Raw genomic sequence first — 21,369 nt, forward strand, 5'->3', positions numbered from 1 at the left:
AGATTGTGGTCAGAGTCCACATCTGCCCCTGGAAATGTCTTAAAATTTAAAACCTGGTTCCTAAATCTCTGTCTTACCATTATATAATCTATCTGATACCTTTTAGTATCTCCAGGGTTCTTCTATGTATACAAGCTCCTTTCATGATTCTGAAACCAAGTGTTAGTTATGATCTGTGCAAAATTCTACCAGGCGGCTTCCTGTTTCATTTCTTAGCCCCAATCACCTACTACGTTTCCTTCTCTCCCTTTTCCTACACTTGAATTCCAATCACCCATGACTATTAAATTTTCGTCTCCCTTCACTATCTGAATAATTTCTTTTATTTCATCATACATTTCTTCAATTTCTTCGTCATCTGCAGAGCAAGTTGGCATATAAACTTGTACTACTGTAGTAGGTGTGGGCTTCGTATCTATCTTGGCCACAATAATGCGTTCACTATGCTGTTTGTAGTAGCTTACCCACATTCCTATTTTCCTATTCATTATTAAACCTACTCCTGCATTACCCTTATTTGATTTTGTGTTTATAACTCTGTAGTCACCTGACCAGAAGTCTTGTTCCTCCTGCCACCGAACTTCACTAATTCCCACTATATCTAACTTTAACCTATCCATTTCCCTTTTTAAATTTTCTAACCTACCTGCCCAATTAATGGATCTGACATTCCACGCTCCGATCCGTAGAACGCCAGTTTTCTTTCTCCTGATAACAGCATCCTCTTGAGTAGTCCCCACCCGGAGATCCGAATGGGGGACTATTTTGAGGACGCCATCATCATTTAATCATACACTAAAGCTGCATGCAAAATTACGGCTGTAGTTTCCCCTTGCTTTCAGCCGTTCGCAGTACCAGCACAGCAAGACCGTTTTGGTTATTGTTACAAGGCCAGATCAGTCAACCATCCAGACTGTTGCCCTTGCAACTACTGAAAAGGCTGCTGCCCCTCTTCAGGAACCACATGTTTGTCTGGCCTCTCAACAGATACCCCTCCATTGTGGTTGCACCTACGGTACGGCTATCTGTATCGCTGAGGCACGCAAGCCTCCCCACCAACGACAAGGTCCATGGTTCATGGGGGGCGGGGGGGAAGGGGGGGGAGGTCCTTACTAGGTCTGATTAAAGGACAACATCGGACCAATTCATGTTCGTGCTACTGGATTTTTGACTCACTGGTTTGATCAACATGGGAGTACTAGAGACAGTCCATTAACTTAAATGGGAATCCCCGGAGGGAAGATGATGATCTTGTTCTGAAGCATTATTGAAAAACTGGTATTTGCAGTTGAGTGCAGGACGATCTACTGCTGCCAATGTATATTTCACTTAATGACTGCAAAGATAAGATGAGAAATTAGGCCTCACACAGCAGCATAGAGAGTTGTTTTTCTGTTGTCCCATTTGCAAAGGTGGAGCCGGAAAGGGAATGATTAGTAGTTATACGAGACACCCTCCACCACACACCATATTATAGATTGTGAAGTATGTTTGTATATGTAGATGTAGATTTAGATGAGGCATTCAAAATGATCGAGACACTTCTCGATTATAGATGTTTTATGTGACAGTGTTTACACACATTCAGTCTGGCAAACACACAGGATTGTTGTCTCTGCTTGGGGAGGCATAGTTGAACAAGGACCTTCCACGATAGAACTGAATTCAAATGATATCCATATCTTCATGCACACGAGAAAGACCCTCGGCTTCCAATGCTATGACACTGATAATCTATCATGGGATGGCTGCAATCTGGGGTGGCAGAATTTCATGCAGACTGAATTTGTCGTTTCATTAAGAGATATGATACATGTTAAAATCTGAGTGATAACATAGAGAAGTAATAGAAAGATACAGCTTAAGGATTTGTGTAATAAAATTACTTTGCTCTTTCCAGTATTTTATTTATATTCCAATAAAGGTTACTTTCCAAATACCCCTTCTAGGGATACTGTAGGATTGCATGTAGAATTTAGAAGCACTACATAGGGTGAACATCAATAAAATAGAAAAACTGTGGGGTCAGATTCTTGACTGGAAATGGAGGAAGAAAGGTCCCATGAACATTTGTCTGAAAATGCATCGCTGCCACGGTAGATGATGGCACTGACAGATGACAGTTCCTTTGACTGTGTGCCACATGTTTGTTGTGAATTGCAGGCTGTGTAATTGACATAGCATTCTTTCAGCAGCAGAATGGTTTGTCAAGTGTAGAGGACTGATGACTGAAATCCCACAATTGTTATGGTCTGGTGTAAAAACCATGGGCAAAATCCTTCCTGTAAGAGAGAAACCTACTACTGATAATCCCTGCACTCCTCATTGCAGGTGCTAGGGATAGTAGTGGTTGTCATGCAGGAGACACATAACCGTACTTTGGCTTGCACCATGTTGGCGGCCACCTTGCCGGGTGCTCGTACTGGGGTTTGTCTCAACATTGTGTAGAACCTGTTCCTCCAAATCTGGTGTATGCATAGTCCACCACCGACCAGCACATTTGTCTGTCTGAAAGGACACACAATCACAAAAACGCAGAAAAGGGACCTGAAATATTGTGTGATGTGGTTCTTGTCTGTGTGTGTACTTGTTTCGGTACAGCCATCCAACCTCTTGACAGATTCCATCCACTTGGCCGTACACCAGTACCATCTCAACTTATTCCTGACGAATACTAGACCATTCTGCTGCTTACGGTATCTGTGTCACCCTCACAGCCTGCAACACACAAGGAACACACTGCACATGCTAAGAGGAGCTCTCATTCGTCAGCACTGTCTACCGCGGCAATGATGCATTTCTGGATAGATGTTCATAGTCCCTTTTTTCCTCCAATTCCATTTAGGAATCCATTCCTGCAGTATGTAAGTTTTATTAATCTTCGTCTTGTATATTATTATAATTGCTCCAAACTCGCAAGCTGTACATTAATTTATCCTGTATTGTTTTTGTTTCACATATTTATGATCCAGGTTGAGCACAAACTCATTATGTTGTAATTTTTTGCAGTACCATCGCCACCAGTAAATGTCACAGCCAAGCAACTGAATGGTCAAACTGTGCTAATAACATGGCGTGAGCCAGAGAAACCCAACGGTCGCTTAATGTCGTACGAAGTGTGTATGTCGCCACCTGTTCCTCCGTTGCATAGGCTGATTCCAGCACCAAATACCTCTCTTCTCTTTGACTCTGACTTCGAGGTCGGAAAGAAGTACACATTCTGGGTGAGTTTCTTCCTATTTTCGTTGTAGTCATTATGTTTTAATGTGGCTTGACTGAATTTTTATGCAGCAACCATATCACTTTGAAATTGCTGTTTCCCTCTGTTATTTCAACAGTGGCAATAGAAATTGCTCCAAGTCATGTCATTTATTTATTTACTTATTTATAGTTTTCTATTTCATTTCTTTAATTTCTTCTATCCATAAAGTTTTTAGTGCTATTATGTTCCCATTACTCTATTGATTGTCCCTGAACTTAGTTCAGGTTCCAAATCATGGGGGAAATTTTCTGGACATTCATTACTAGAAGGGTCACGACTGTTATGCTGAGCAGTGCTTCCCTTGGAAGTTCCGAATGGCAGTCCAATATGTAAAACTGACTTTTTCAGTTGTACAGATGCTCCTGAAACATTGTCGTTAGTTCAGAGTGTTAAGTCAGAGTCCCATAACCATCCATCTCAAATTGCTACTGAAAATTATTGCCTTGAAACAGAAGAATGGAAAAATGTCAATGTGTTCAAAAGAGGAACAGCTTTTGAAGATGTATACCATTCCACACTTCATCTGAAAGACTAGACAGGTTTATCAGTTCTGAAACAGAGAGATCTATTGATTCTGTTGCCATTTATACCTCGACAGCACAGAATTTTTGGCAAACTTTTGCAACAACTGCTTTCAAGAATGGAATTTGTGAGAAAGGGAAGTCAGTACTGAATGACTTTTCTCGCAAATTTATTTTTGTTATTCTCATTCAAAAAAACTGTAAAAGGAAAGAGGGGTGGTTTTCATTGACTACAGTTCTACAATTTAAAATACTTCAGCTGTATTTCTGTAATAGTAAAGTAAAATGGAATGCCTCTGTATTAATGTAGTTCGGAACAAAAACTTCCATATTGCACTTAGTTTCCTGGTATGGAACATTCGTAATGAAGTATCTGTTTTCTAGTTTCTATTTTTTGTGTTGATGAGGTGGCCACCATAATTCTGGAGTATCAGAAAACTTCTCAATTTTCTACATACAAATAATTTATGCAGGAAAAGTTATTATTATTATTATTATTATTATTTAGTTCTCCTGACAAATGTGAGATCTGGCACTTGGAATGTTTTCCACATATACTCCTCATATGACTTTCTAAAAGGTTTGGAGTTCCTTGGTGTGTTATTTTTGCTGCAAGGGGTGAGATTGATTCAATCTGTGTGGCACCCTGTTGTTGTTGGCATGTGTTGAGAGAGAGAGAGGGGGGGGGGGGGGGGGGGGGGGAATGTGTGTGTGTGTGTGTGTGTGTGTGTGTGTGTTTTTTGTCTGTTTACGCAAACTATAAAATGTTTCTGAAGCAGTTATGTCCCAGGTTTTTTTGCTGTGCTGTACTCCTGGATGTTAATTCCAGTTTAGATTACATTTCCCACATGATATTTAGGTGACTGACCCAGTAGTCCTGTGCAGCTGCTGTGAGCTGTTGTGTGTACTCACTGTCTGGACTCCAACCAGACTGTGATGTCTTGTCGGTGTCATACTGTTATTCATAGCTGATTGTGAGTTTGACTCCTGGCATCTGCTATTGCTTTTGATATGCATTTTTTTTTCCAAACCCAGTGCAGTTATTCTGTGAAAAACACATTCACTCAGCATTTTTCAGCTTTGATGGACGAGTTAGCAGTTGAGGTGTTGATAGCTTGCTTAAACTGAAAAGTTCATCACGTTTTGTCAGGTTTGCGAACAGTGAGCTCCTTAATTACATTTTCCATGAAACTTGACATTTGTGGCACTATAATGGCTTCATCATATTTCATTTCATGCTTATATATTCGAGACAGTTCTTGGTGATAGCTGATTTTTCACAGTTGTTTGGTTGGGTGTGTCACTGCTGTTGCCTGCATCTCTCTTAGTGTTCAAATAGTGTGTCCCATGAAAGGCACTGCAGATTTACAAGGAATGTGGTACCCACCAAACTTACAGTGACTTAGATTGTCTTTAAAGATTTGACGGTGTACATTGCTGTTGGATGTGTTTGTCAAACAGAGAGCGCATTTGATGTGTTTGGCAGACATTTTGATCATCAGAAAATATGACAATATGGTGGACATTGTGTTGTTTTGCCACATATGTTTGGTGAAAAATAGTTTTATTACAATTTATCTTGCTGTGTTGTGAGTCTCCACAACTTCGGAAATTACAATCGAGGATAAAAATGAAATAGCAGTGGCAGTTACCAAAATGGTTGAGGGATCGTGGAAGTGGTAGGTGTCACGCCCCCCCCCCCCCCCCCCACGCATGCGCAAACACACACAAACACACACACACACACACACACACACACACACACACACACACACACACACATATTATCAAAGTTCTTCAGCTTGTTTTTCCACAGATGATGAAGACTATATTTTCCCACATTGTGATTCTTAAATGAACTGTCGCCGAAGAGAATAAGTTTTTTGCCTACTTGTGTCTTCTTTTCCATTGTGAACATGAAGTAACTCCAAGCTAGTTCATTCACAGAAAGTTGATGTAATCATCAGGTTCTGAGGGTGAATGTTTCTTTTCCCAGGTTTTCATGTGGTTTTTTTTTTTTCTTCCTCATTTTGAACCATTCCCTGGACCAGCACCATTCTTCTTCTTCTTCTTCTTCTTCTTCTTCTTCTTCTTCTTTTTCAACTTCTTTGAACAAAGTGCCAGAATGAATGTTAAAAGTACTTAATCTGCATTTGTAGCCATTCCCACTAGTGTCAGAATATATCATACATTAACAGTGTCTTTTTCAAAAGACAGGTTAAATTGACAAACTTCATTGGTATATGTACAGGCTTGTTTGAGAAATCTGTGCCTAGATAAGAGCAAATTTGGCAAGCAGATTCAGTTGTTTATGAAGGCCGTAACATTACAAAGGAGTTGTTACCTTTGCTGTTGGCAGAGAAAACGCTCTGTATGCCATGTTACTGTAGGAGTCTGCAGATCTTTACAGAAACAGGGCCAGCACATGGCAATTATGATTTTTTTTTTCCCAAATTGGATATACAGGAGTTTCTACCCTCCAGACAACTTTCACATTATGTTATAATGTCACCTTGTCATGCAGAAGTATTAATATTTTCACTGCAGAGAATTGACAATGGTACAATCTTCATTGGGTTTAGTTTGCTTTCAGTCATAGCATTTTAGCAAGTACTGTATCTGCCATTGATAATACCAAGACAATTGGGTTAAGATCCAGAATTACTAAAATTATTTTCTTATAACATTGTACAGGATTAATTGTTAATACTGATCCCTTTTCTCTTTGACACTGGTAATAATGGAAGTTTGGAGGACAGGTGATATCTTTTTTTGTCTTGCTGTGAAGTGGAGTGGGACTTTAATATCATTAGATATCACAACATGACACATTGTCAGTGAAGTGGTATACACAGTATGTGTATGTGCTGCCCCTCACGTTTACATTTCTTGTATTTATTTAATGAGTGCCACAACTTATTAATTTGCTCATTGTAAAGTTGTAAGAAACTTGTTTTATGAAACAGTGGCACTGAAAGTCACAGCAAAATTTACTTAATGGTGGTTCTTACATACATACATCCTTTGTGTAGCTTACAGTTAATAAACTCTATAGCACTCCTCTATAAATGTTTCAGGTTATTGCCAGGAATGGTGAGCATCGAAGCAACAATTCTGTAGGGGCAACAATCAAGTTTGATGGATCGGCAGTTTCTGTCTCCGTCAATGACTTGCGTGCCAGTGCTGTGAGTGAGACGGCAGTTTCAGTTGCATGGGAGCATGTTCCCGATGCTGACGGCTACATCATCAAGACGCGCTCCCGCGTTCCCAGATACCCTGCTGTCCCTTCAGTGAACACTACTCGGTCCAATGTCACAGGTCTGTTTCTGCTGGGTTTGTCTCATTAACTGTTGAGTTGGTGTTATGATTTAGGATTTAGCTAGGAAGACATATTGGCACATTCCAACTTTCAACAGTATCTGCCACTGTCATTATCATATAAGAAACTGTCTGTTGAAGAAGTAACAGAACCTCACAGATGTAACTGAAGCAGTGGTGCCCACTGAAATTAGATATTGCGTTGCCACCAATAGTTGAACATCATTTGCAGCTTCTTTATTTCCATAATAGGGTGCCAGCTGTCCTTCTGTAGCATTTAGTTACATTGGCCTGGAGCTTGTGAAAACAATTGTAGATGAATTTTAGCAACATTGATAAACTGCAACAAAAAATTTACTTTGCTACTGAGGGGGCTCTGGATGGTAGAACCATGAAATGGTCTTGAAGTATATTTAGCTTCAGTATGTTATTTGTTACTAAACTCTTCCTTAAGTGGGAAATAATTGTCCACAGGATTATATAATCATGAATCTTTATTATTATTATTATTATTATTATTATTATTATGTAGTAGTAGTAGTAGTAGTAGTAGTAGTAGTAGTAGTAGTAGTTGTTTTTTATGGTCAGTGACTTATATTTCCCCAAAATACTGCAGTTACCCAATTAGGAGTAGGGGACCTACAGTTTGATGTGTAATCTGAACCATGTGTCATTTATGGTTAACCTCCAAATCATTGAGAGGTGAATGCTAGGTTAAAAGGCAAATTGAAAAATCCATGGTCCGACAGGGATTACATCCTGCAACCCTTCGGTTTCCAGGCAAGCACTTCACCACAAGACCACCAGGTCCAACATTTATTACATGATCACATAAGATTTTGCTTCCAGTTTGGATTTCAGAATTACACTGAACTGATTTGCAGATATTTTTCCACAAGTCTTCATAATTTTATTGTTCTAAAACATCTTCATTGACAAAGCACAACACTGACACTATTATGAAAAGATGAAATGCTGAGTTTCAGATGGGCACAATGAAAAGACCGTTACATACAAGCTTCCTTGATTATTCTGGAAATAAGTGTTCACTGGATTATATAACCTCGAATCTTTATTACATGAACTTATACATTACAGTCTTTTCATTATGCCTGTCAGCAACTCAACATGTCATCTTTACAGTGAGTAGCAATGTGCTCTTTTCAAAATATTATTGATACTCCAGCCAGGATTTTCCATTGTTTGAAGCTTAACATTGAATACTCTAAGGCACTTTCTAAGTCATCGTGCTGTGTTACTCTCCTTTCAGCACTTGTTGTGACTTACAGACGTGCTTGCAAACTGCGATGTTGCATGCAGCCCATAGCATAGTACCTCAAACAAATACTACTACAGCACAAACAAGTATTTGCACTAACACATAATATAGTATGCAAAAATATGGACCTCCCCCTCTCCATCCCCTCCCCCTAAACCCCTACCTCCTCGTCCCGCACCCCCCGCCCCTATCCCAACTCACACCTTGCCTGCTCCGCTCTACATTGCTACTTTTGTCCAATGCAACAGCTACAGTCTAACCAGAGCAGCTGTAGATAGTAGGCATATGCACTTCAGGTGTCCTGCATGTATGAAGGTTTTTGTTTTCCTTTCTTTTCTGAAGAAAGCTTTGGTGGAAACCTCAGTGTGCAACAGTCTTACCATTGTGCCTGTCTGCAAGTAATATGTCCTCTTTACAGCGGATCTGTCCTTTTCACAATGGAAACAAAAGATGCTGCAGATGACATTTCATCATTGGTGCTTACCTAATCTGTGCTCACAGTTGACAATATTATATCAGTTACTTCTGTATAGAGTAAACGTAACAAGTGCTCAGAGAACCTTCAATGTTCATGGCAATTAACTGTCATCATATAATGCCAGACACATTAACTTGAATGTTCTATCAATTAAACTATTAAGCAGAAATCTAAGTGTCTCACAAGTTCACCTTGGCACAAGTGTTTAATCAGAGAGGTGTGCTTAGTCGGTTGCAGTAGAGATTTTCTAAGCCTTTGTGTGTGTCCTTACTCGTGCTGTATCCTTCCAAGTAATTAACAACCTGTGTTTTGATTTATGCGGAACATAAAACAAAGATGAGGATAAGAATGCACTGTGTACATGACATTCAGTGACAGATTATTAGACAGAAAACATCACACGTTACATTTTAATCTGAAGAAATATCTAGAAAAGTTTCATAAAGTGAATGAACAGTTTTAATTCCTTAATGTAAAGTCTTGGTAACCTCATTTGTATCATTTTGGCAGTATCCCTGGCTGTCATGTTTTGGTTGAGGGTGTTGCCACTATATGTCACCTTTACTGTGTGCAGTTTTGGAAACTCCAATACAAAACATGCACTTTCAGCTTCTGTCTTGTACTGTTGTAGCTGTAAGAAAGAGAAATGCACAGTATTGGCTCTAAAAGGTCAAATATGATACGATAAGTGATAATGGGCACAATAGTGATGTCAGATAAAGAAATAAAGGCAAACATTCCTAGACAGTGGCAAAAACCCAGGACAGAAACAGGGAGGAGAACTTACTAGTTCCTTCCTATCATAAAAGAGAGATCCAGAATATCATACGTCCTTCTGACCAAGGGAGTTATACAGTACAGTTCATATCTCAGCTGCTTTCTGAAAATATGACAAACGACACACAGATGCTAGTGATTGTGGAGTGATTGGGACCACCTATCACTTTGTCAGGGAGTGTGTCATTAGACAAGCTATTACAGAATGGGACACTAACATCTTCAGCAGTAAAAAGATCTATAAAACAGTAGGGAATGAGAAACAATGGCACAAGCTGAATTCCCAGATAGTACCTGCAATGACTTGTCATGGATGTGCTGCGTTCTACTGGAGGAAAGACTGGAAACGAAATGAAAAATGTGAATTCATTTTAATTGCTACTATGAATATAATCAGTGAAACACTTTGAATATCATGATAAATCAATTGTAACACTTTCTGGTGAGAAACTGAAATTCGTCACATACGTTGTTTCCTACTACAATATTAGTAAATAGATTTATGCCGATGATGATATTCACTATTTTGAGAGCAAATAATGTTACTTTCTATTCCATTTGTTAAAATTCTTTTGAACAATTGCAGCATCTCGATTAGTCGAGTGTATGTGTGAGACAGTGCACGGCCACATACCTGTGGCTGTCACCTGATAATTGTAATGCTGTCAACCAGTGGGTTTTAAGTGTTTCTGTTTAGATATAAAACTTTTCTGTTGCGCAGCTTTGCTGTCACACAGTTGCTGTGTCAGATATACAGATTTCTCAATAGTAGCCCAAAACTAGTTGGCCTGACTTGGCTAGTTCTGGCAGCAGTGCTGCTTGTGGAATGGGCTCATAGACGCAAGGACCAAAAAGTTGTTGTAGAGGTCTTAATTCCTAATGGTGTTATAAAGAAAGAAGAAAATGGAAAAAAATGTAAAAGGGAAAAATTAGTCATTTACTGGGAGGGAAATCTAATATATCACACATCCCCTGGCTGCAGTGCAACACTTTCCATCAAACCAAACAAGTTGTTTACTGTTATTAATCACTGTGTGTTTATTTTCACAATGCCTTTTGAAGGATTAAACCTTTGCCAGATGGATTTACATCGATTAATACTGCATGTACACTATGTGATCAAAAGCATCCGGACACCCCCAGAAACATAAGTTTTTCATATTAGGTTCATTGTGCTGCCACCTGCTGTCAGGTACTCCATATCGGCGACCTCAGTAGTAATTAGACATTGTGAGAGAGCAGAATGGGGTACACTGCGGACCTCGCCGATTTCGAACGCGGTCAGATGATTGGGTGTCACTTGTCATACGTCTGTGTGTGAGATTTCCACACACTTAAACATCCGTAGGTTCACTGTTTCCAATCTGACGGTGAAGTGGAAACATGAAGGGACACGTACAGCACAAAAGCGTACGGGCTGATCGCATCTGTTGACTGACAGAGACCGCCGACAGTTGAAGAGGGTCATAATGTGTAATAGGCAGACATCTATCCAGGCCATCGCTCAGGAATTCCAAACTGCATCAGGATCCACTGAAAACACTATGAAAGTTAGGCGGGAGGTGAGGAAACTTGCATTTCATGTTAGAGTGGCTGCTCATAAGCCATGCATCATGCCGGTAAATACCAAACACCACCTCGCTTGGTGTAAGGAGCATAAACATTAGACCATTGAACAGTGGAAAAACGTGTGGAGTGACAAATCACGGCACACAATGTGGCGATGTGATGGCAGGGTTTGGGTGTGGTGAATGCTCGATGAACGTCATCTGCCAGGGTGTGTAGTACCAACAGTAAAATTTGGAGGTGGTGGTTTTATGCTGTGGTTGTTTGTTTTTCATGGAGGTGGCTTGCACCCCTTGTTGTTTTGCATGGCACTACCACAGAACAGGCCTCCATTGATGTTTTTAAACACCTTCTTGCTTCCCACTGTTGAAGAGCAATTTGGGGATGGTGATTGCACCTTTCAACAAGATCAAGCACCTGTTCATATTATTGCACGGCCTGTGGCGGAATGATAACACGGCAATAACATCTCTAATGGATTGGCCTTCACAGAGCCGTGACCTGAATCCTATAGAACACCATTGCAATGTTTTGGAACACCAACTTTGTGCCAGACGTCACTGACTGACATCAATACCTCTCTCCAATGCAGCACTCCACGAAGAATGGCTCCTATGTCCCAAGAAACCTTCCAGCAGCTGATTGAACGTATGCCTGCGAGAGCGGAAGCTGTCATTAAGGCTTAAGGCTGGGCCAACATCATGTTGAATTCCAGCATTACCGATGGAGCGCGCTACAAACTTGTAAGACGTATTCAGCCAGGTGTCTGGGTACTTTTGATCATGTAATGGATATGTTGTAATATGACTTTGAAGTGAACTGTGGCTCTGCCTGTTAGAGAGAAAAAGAAAACACTGTTTCCAAATGTGCTTTGTACTTTTGTGGAAGTTGTTGACTAAAGGATGAACAGAAATTTAAGTATAAAAGTAAGGGAGTATGTATATGTATATATCACTTTGTCATAATAACTGTGTTGCTTCAGCCTCCTCTCAGTTATACACTGTTCAGTCACATTACTGTGACCACCTGTCAAATGCCTGAATAACCACCTTTTGCAGCACGAGATGTGCAGGAAGTGTGTGAATGAGGATCTGGAAGGTGTTGACAAGGATTTAGAGCCATGCTGACTCAAATACCGTGGCCAACTGCACTACATTTCTCATTTGGCAATCTGTGGTGCCAACAGCCCAATCAGGGAGATCCCAAAAATTCTGCATTGGATTTTAATGTGGGGAGTTTGGTGGCCCAGGAAGTACAGTAAATTCATCTCGGGACACTTCAAAGCATAGATGTACGCTGAGAACTGTGTGACACATTGCATTGCCATGTTGGTAGGTGCTGTCGTGCTGAGGAAAAATAACATGCTTGTGGGAGGGATATGGCCCTATCAATAGATGATCCTTACATTGATCAATTGTGCCTTCCAGAATGATGAAATCTTCCAGGGAATGCCACAAAAACATTTGCCACACCGTAACGCTCCCTCTGCCGGCCTGGACCCTTCTGACGATATTGCAGCGTTGCCAATTGTCCATTGGAGCATAAAACAGGATTCATCTGAAAAGACCACCTGTCACCACTCGGTGGATGTCAAATTGTGGGACTGGGGTGCAAAATACAGCTTTCGTTGCTGATTAACAGCAGTCAGCATTGTTGCATGAACATGGCACCTGCTGCTAACACCCATATGCAGCAACATTCTGTGAATGTTCATTGAAGAGACACTGTTGATAGCCACTGGGGAGCCAGTTGTTCCACTGGTGCACGTCTACTCATCTGTACACATATCTGCAGTTATTCACCCTGTCTTCTATGGACCGTGGTGTACTACAGTTACGTTGGTGACGGTTTTGGATAGTACCATTTTGCTATGCATTGTATACTTTAATGACTGTGGCAAGTGACTGGTTTACAAACTTAGCCATTTTGGAAATGTTTCCAGCTTTGGAACGAAAGCCGGGGATTCTGTCCTCTCAGACGTCATATAATTTTCTCTGTTTTCACATTATGACAATGGCTGCACATTTTTCCGTGTCCAGCCAGCATCTTTGTGTGCTCTCAAATACTAGTGCTGGCACCTGCCATCTGTGAGTGGGCACTGAACATTGACATCAAACATAGTAATGTGACTGGACCAAGTAAAAAGTAACATATGTAATCTTAACATCCACAGCTCTGGCATAACCAGAGCTTTGATCATTTTAAAACCTTTAATCCCTGTAACCAAAGATCTAAACGAAGTTTTAAGACTTGCTCTGAAGTAGTGTTTTTGTCTTGCTGTTGTCCTTTACAATTATTTGTTTCACTACATTGTCTTTGTTGCCGCAGTGTTTACAAAGTGTTATGGTATATGCTATATATCACATCAGAGAAGGGTGTATGTGACCGAAGGAGGTATTTTATTTTAGTTATTTTACTTATTTTACTTTCACAGTGACGTTTTTTTCATCCTTCAGTCAGAGAACTCCACGAAACCATGATCCATTTTTAAAATGTTTTGTTTTTCTCTACTAGGCAGTGCCAAAGGTCACTCCCAAATCATAACACAGCATAGACATGCCATATTAATCCACTTGAATGCCCCTGATGATATAGGTTATCCTTCAAAATGTGTTGTGGAAATAAAGTGTTTGTCAAAAATAGACCTGATGTTTCTTTTACACTCACTTGATCAATTCAATCTCTGCTGGTGTCTCATTTTGAGCTGTCTTAAAATAAATGGAGAGAGACAGAGCTAATTTTTCATCCTTTGGTTAATGTCGAACACTGTGGACAGAGAGAGAGAGAGAGAGAGAGAGAGAGAGAGAGAGAGCACTCGTGTTTGAAACAGATTTTCCCAAGTAAACTGAGAGTTTAAAAAAAGATTGGCATGCATGGCATTAATTACCGACCTGATTAATTATTTTGTATTTATGATAGCAGAAGGACATTTAAAGAGAGCATGTCTGACAAGGTGAGGAAAGATTGCTTGAAACAGTTGCATTGAAGTTTTGGTATGAGAAAGGGATAGGTATGAAAAGGATAAGGTGTATAGATACTTGAAGGAAGGAACCACTACTTAAAGATGTGGATCAGAAGACACAGTGCACATGGAGGTAGCTGTAGCAATATACTATGGTAAAAAGAACCCAGATTCAGTAATATTACTACCATTCTGATTACTGGTTTAGATGTCTGAAGAGGCAGGTTTTCCGAGATCTTTTCAGTGTAAATTTGATATGTTTGCCGTGGCAAAGTGTGTAGAAGCAACTGAAAAACTCGTTATATGTCATTAGCGATTTCATTTTGGAGTAACATTATAAGGAAATATTGTTTAGTTTTTATGAATGAACTTTTAGCATTTTGCAAAACCAAACTTATTATGCAAATTCTTTTAAAGTAAAAATGCCAACAGTTCAACATGTTCGCTCCACTGTACTACTATAAAAAGTCATTTTTATAGTTCTGCCAGTACTGCTATTGCTTTGTAGCATTGGCTAAAGATTACGATTAATGTTATAGCTGCTTTTGGTCTGGTAATCAAACATACTGAATATTTGGGAACCAAACAAACTGAACATTTAGGTAAGCTGTAATTCTTACTGTTCACAGCCCTCTGATAAACATTGAGATAACAAATTGTTCCCCTGAAGGGAGGGAAAAAAAAAAATTTTTTTTTCATGCGAATTTTATTCGCTCGGATGGTTCCAGTGATTTTGTTAAGGTGATGGGTTCAACAACATTTAACAGCAGTCGTTTCGTTTTGTCATGCTAGCTACTAAGTGTATAAGAAACAAGTTTGACAATATGCTACTTACTCCTCCTCTTCTTTGCAGTTGGCAAACTATCTCCAGGAGTCAGATACATATTTATTGTGTCTGCATACCGCAAGAGCTTTGTTGGTCCAGACAATGTTGTGGAGGCCAAGACTTTAGGTGAGTGTAAAGTTACTGTTATCACATTGAAGTGTAAAGTTTTGCAGTGCCTCCCGCCTTGCTTCTGAAATATGACTCACTCCATAGGAGTGACTCTGTTGTCATGCAAATCTTTCCTGTATTCCCCTTGGCAATCTCCCCCCTTGCTGCCCCCCCACTCCCGCACTTTCCAATACTTTGCCTACTGTGTCCTAATCGCTCTGCGTCATTCTCACGTTCATTACATTGCCCTCCTCAGCAGGTTTGACCTCTCTTTCTAATGTTCTGACTTAATGATGTTCTAATGCTCAGTGTCCAGTTACTGCTGGAATTTCATTATTCCAGTAAATTTCACATAGTTTGTATTACGGATTCTCAGAAATAATAAAGTCACAGTGTTCAATAACATTTTTTTATTTTAATGTTATTTATTTGATAACTTGGGTACCTGTGAAAACTTTTGCAGTGTAAGTAATGATGTAACTCTATTGCAAGTAATTTATAACTTTGAACTATAATAATTACAATTTCTTGTTGTTGAACATAAGCTTAATGAACATAGTTTTCACTTCTTACTTACATAATGAAGACCACAATAACTGAAACTGTGTTTGGAGGTTTTAATTACATTTTGTGCTTTAGACAAGCACTTTAGGCTGTAGTAGCAATAAGACCCATGGTCCAGGGGTAGCGTATTTGATTCATAATCAAAACGCCGGGTTCAATCCCTGCCACTGCCAAAATTTTGATAAATAATCAGCATTGGCAGCCGAAGACTTCCGGCATAAGAAATCTGCCTCATTCTGCCAACGGCCTTGTCAAAGAGGGCGGAGGAGCGGATAGAGGTTCAGGGCACTCTCTTGTCCTAGGGGTGGGAAATTGCCCCTAAAGGCGGAAGAATCAGCAATGATCAACGACGTGAGGATGCAGAAGGCAATGGAAACCACTGCATTAAAGACATGTTGCGTGTATCCGCAGGACATGTGGCCTGTAGTTGAAGAAGTGTCATGATGATCTCTCCATTGGCAAAAGATTCCGGAATAGTCCCCCATTATGATCTCCGGGAGGGGACTGCCAAGGGGGAGGTTACCATGAAAAAAAGATTGAATAATCAACGAAAGGATAATGTTCTACGAGTCGGGGCGTGGAATGTCAGAAGCTTGAACGTGGTAGGGAAGCTAGAAAATCTGCAAAGGGAAATGCAGAGTATCAATTTAGATATAGTAGGAGTCAGTGAAGTGAAGTGGAAGGAAGACAAGGATTTCTGGTCAGATGAGTATCGGGTAATATCAACAGCAGCAGAAAATGGTATAACAGGTGTTGGATTTGTTATGAATAGGAAGGTAGGGCAGAGGGTGTGTTACTGTGAACAGTTCAGTGACCGGGTTGTTCTAATCAGAATCAACAGCAGACCAACACCGACAACGATAGTTCAGGTATACATGCCGACATCGCAAGCTGAAGAAGAACAGATAGAGAAAGTGTATTAGAATATTGAAAGGGTAATGCAATATGTAAAGGGGGACGAAAATCTAATAGTCATGGGCGACTGGAATGCAGTTGTAGGGGAAGGAGTAGAAGAAAAGGTTACAGGAGAATATGGGCTTGGGACAAGGAATGAAAGAGGAGAAAGACTAATTGAGTTCTGTAACAAGTTTCGGCTAGTAATAGCGAATACCCTGTTCAAGAATCACAAGAGTAGGACGTATACTTGGAAAAGGCCGGGAGATACGGGAAGATTTCATTTAGATTACATCATGGTCAGACAGAGATTCCCGAAATCAGATACTGGATTGTAAGGCATGCGCAGGAGCAGATATAGACTCAGATCACAATATAGTAGTGATGAAGAGTAGGCTGAAGTTCAAGACATTAGTCAGGAAGAATCAATACGCTAAGAAGTGGGATACGGAAGTTCTAAGGAATGACGAGATACGTTTGAAGTTCTCTAACGCTATAGATACAGCAACAAGGAATAGTGCAGTAGGCAGCACAGTTGAAGAGGATCGGACGTCTCTAAAAAGGGCCATCACAGAAGTTGGGAAGGAAAACATAGGTACAAAGAAGGTAGCTGCCAAGAAACCATGGGTAACAGAAGAAATATTTCAGTTGATTGATGAAAGGAGGAAGTACAAACATGTTCCGGGAAAATCAGGAATACAGAAATACAAGTCGCTGAGGAATGAAATAAATAGGAAGTGCAGGGAAGCTAAGACGAAATGGCTGCAGGAAAAATGTGAAACATTGAAAAAGATATGATTGTCAGAAGGACAGACTCAGCATACAGGACAGTCAAAACAACCTTTGGTGACATTAAAAGCAACGGTGGTAACATTAAGAGTGCAACGGGAATTCCACTGTCAAATGCAGAGGAGAGAGCAGATAGGTGGAAAGAATACATTGAAAGCCTCTATGAGGGTGAAGATTTGTCTGATGCGATAGAAGAAGAAACAGGAGTCGATTTAGAAGAGATTGGGGATCCAGTATTAGAATCGGAATTTAAGAGCTTTGGAGGACTTACGGTCAAATAAGGCAGAAGGGATAGATAAGATTCCATCAGAATTTCTAAAATCATTAGGGGAAGTGGCAACAAAACGACTATTCACATTTGTGTGTAGAATATATGAGTCTGGCGACATACCATCTGACTTTCGGAAAAGCATCATCCACACAATTCCGAAGACGGCAAGAGCCGACAAGTGCGAGAATTATCGCACAATCAGCTGAACAGCTCATGCATCGAAGCTGCTTACAAGAATAATATACAGAAGGATGGAAAAGAAAATTGATAATACGCTAGGTGACTATCAGTTTGGCTTTAGGAAAAGTAAAGGCACGAGAGAGGCAATTCTGACGTTACGGCTAATAATGGAAGCAACGCTAAAGAAAAATCAAGACACGTTCATAGGATTTGTCGACCTGGAAACAGCGTTCGACAATATAAAATGGTGCAAGCTGTTCGGGATTCTGAAAAAAGTTGGGGGTAAGCTATAGGGAGAGACGGGTCATATACAATATGTACAACAACCAAGAGGGAATAATAAGAGTGGACGATCAAGAATGAAATGCTCGTTTTAAGAAGGGTGTAAGAAGACAAGGCTGTAGCCTTTCGCCCCTACTCTTCAATCTGTACATCGAGGAAGCAATGATGGAAATAAAAGAAAGGTTCAGGAGTGGAATTAAAATACAAGGTGAAAGGGTATCAGTGATAAGATTCGCTGATGACATTGCTATCCTGAGTGAAAGTGAAGAAGAATTAAATGATCTGCTGAACGGAATGAACAGTCTAATGAGTACACTGTATGGTTTGAGAGTAAATCGGAGAAAGACGAAGGTAATGAGAAGTAGTAAAACTGAGAACAGCGAGAAACTTAACATCAGGATTGATGGTCACGAAGTCAATGAAGTTAAGGAATTCTGATACCTAGGCAGTAAAATAACCAATGACGGACGGAGCAAGGAGGACATCAAAAGCAGTCTCGCTATGGCAAAAAAAAGGCATTTCTGGCCAAGAGTAGTCTACTAATATCAAATACCGGCCTTAATTTGAGGAAGAAATTTCTGAGGATGTACGTCTGGAGCACAGCATTGTATGGTAGTGAAACATGGACTGTGGGAAAACCGGAACAGAAGAGAATCAAAGCATTTGAGATGTGGTGCTATAGACGAATGTTGAAAATTAGGTGGACTGATAAGGTAAGGAATGAGGAGGTTCTACGCAGAATCGGAGAGGAAAGGAATATGTGGAAAACACTGATAAGGAGAAGGGACAAGATGATAGGACATCTGCTAAGACATGAAGGAATGACTTCCATGGTACTAGAGGGAGCTGTAGAGGGCAAAAACTGTAGAGGAAGACAGAGATTGGAATACGTCAAGCAATTAATTGAGGACGTAGGTTGCAAGTGCTACTCTGAGATGAAGAGGTTAGCACAGGAAAGGAATTCGTGGCGGGCCGCATCAAACCAGTCAGTAGACTGATGACAAAAAAAGCAATAAGTAAATCACAGTTAAAGGCAACAATGAAAACTATTTGTCGTGTTGGAAAGTATGTTCATGTAGAAAAGTCAGCTTGTCCAATGGGTAGAGATAATGGACTACTGCAGTAGTCATTGTTGTTATCTGTTACAAACACAAATTATCCAGTTTATAAAATAGTATTGGTTAGAAGGTTATACGAAAAGGAAGTTTCTCAGTCTGGATTAATAAGTTAGCTTTGTACATTATAGATATGAAGCCGGATATCCATGATGCCCTTTTGCCTATGATAATTAAGTCTTTCATTTTTAAATTTTTCACAAACATTAAATTCTAGTGCAAAATTGGCACACAATGTTAGAAACTGGCTAAAGAACCTTTCTAATGATACCTCATCCATCCCTGTATGATTAGTATGTAGTTGAGATAAAGGGATGTTGACTTGGGGAAATAATATATATATATGTCTGCGTGTGTGTGTGTGTGTGTGTGTGTGTGTGTGTGTGTGTGTGTGTGTGTGTGTGTGCGCGCGCGCGCGCGCGCACACCTGTCCTTTTTTTCCCCTAAGGGAAGTCTTTCCGCTCCCGGGATTGGAATGACTCCTTACCCTCTCCCTTAAAACCCACATCCTTTCATTTTTCCCTCTCCTTCCCTCTTTCCTGACGAAGCAACTGCCAGTTGCGAAAGCTCGTAATTCTGTGTGTGTGTGTTTGTGTGTTTTGTTCATGTGCCTGTCTGCCGGCACTTTCCCGCTTGGTAAGTCTTGGAATCTTTGTTTTTAATATATTTTTCCCATGTGGAAGTTTCTTTCTATATATATAAAACACATTGAAACAGGTGTAGTTGATACAAAAATATTAATTTGCTGCCATGTGATTCTTAAGTAGAATTATGGACAGAAATATTACAAAGGTTTTTTTACTAAGTCTCAGTCCACAGTGTGGCAAGTGCAGTTCACCATGTCATGTGATAGTTACATCAGCGAATTACTTGCTGATACTTACTGTACTGTGCAACCCATGCTCCAGCTTCTTTCACAGCTTTAAACAAAGTTAAAATTTGAGTGTATTTATACCAGTACTTCAAAAATTATTTACTTGGGCTTATTCCACACAATTCATGCTAACATAATTTTGGTTAACAGCCTAATATAATGAAAATAAATTTCCATATTCTTTTAATGTCGTTCAGATCTTATTTTTTGGAGCGAAATAAAAACAGTATTCCTTATTTCATTTTTTGTATGACCAAAGGAATCCTTTCAGTTAAAATAATTTCAGAGTTGTTTTGTATTAGGTAAAACCAAAAAAATTCTGCAATCAGGAAAATTTACATTTTGAATCAGTTCTACGTTGTTACAGGAAAGGTTTATAAGTATGGTCAAAATCTTCAAACACATTGTTCTTTAAAATTTTGACCATAAATCAGTTCTGTGAAATAGAAATTCCTCTATGCACTTAACACCACAGGTATCAGAAAACCCTGAATTACTACCAGAATAATAATAATTTTGAATCCATAGGTAGCAAACTAGTTCTGGAAAAGTAAAACCCCTTCTTAACAAATCTCGGAGGACTCAATTTTTTTTCCCCTTATCAGGGATTTTCCTTAAATGGGGAGGACGTTTTTACAAAACACATTTTCTATGAGGGTCAGTTCAAAAGTTCTGCACACTGTAAGATAAATTATTTATTTTACAAAACACCTTTGAAGCCCTTCTATATAACCTCTATTACGGCTTATGATGGCATCCCAAAATTTTGGCAACTTTTGTATTCCGTATAGGGCAACTCTACTGTTGAGCTGTTTGATTAGTTGGGCCACCTCACCGGTAGCTCTGTCAGTTGTATCAAAATGTTTTTCATGTAGTTGTTACTTCAATTTGAGAAACAACTCAGTCTGGTGGTCTTCAGTGGGGACTCTGCGATTAGTGGAGAAACCATTTTTAAAATAATGGTTACCATATCACTAAATGTTGACGTACGAATTTTATTCCTTTTGCCTCCAGAGGAACCGCTACCTTCAGTGTTTAGTTGTGCTTCCTAATTTTTGAGAATGCTGCACAATAAAGATGGTGGCAAATGATTCTTCTTTGTCATGTCAGAAAGTTTTACGTTGTGATTGTTTTCGACACTGTGGATGTTGGTCAACTTTTGTTGATTCGTAAGCTATGTATGTTTGTAGGTCATAGCTCCACAAAAGTAAAATTGATAAAGTCAACAATCACTACGGCTTAACATCTTCCGCTTTGTAATTCCGTGACACTGACATCACATTGTGTGACCATTATCACATTG

The 21,369-nt window shown here is 39.7% G+C and overlaps 1 protein-coding gene across 1 annotated transcript in view; it reads left to right on the forward strand.

The window, feature by feature from the left end:
• The window catches only part of LOC126291582 (sortilin-related receptor-like), a 177,820-nt gene that overhangs the window by 125,710 nt on the left and 30,741 nt on the right, over positions 1-21,369 (forward strand). Inside the window, 3 exon segments of the mRNA XM_049985115.1 lie at positions 3,010-3,224; positions 6,861-7,101; positions 15,017-15,115. Of these exon segments, the coding sequence (XP_049841072.1) occupies positions 3,010-3,224; positions 6,861-7,101; positions 15,017-15,115 (555 nt within the window).

This window comes from Schistocerca gregaria, chromosome 9 (genome assembly GCF_023897955.1).
Source record: "Schistocerca gregaria isolate iqSchGreg1 chromosome 9, iqSchGreg1.2, whole genome shotgun sequence".
Lineage (NCBI taxonomy): Eukaryota > Metazoa > Arthropoda > Insecta > Orthoptera > Acrididae > Schistocerca > Schistocerca gregaria.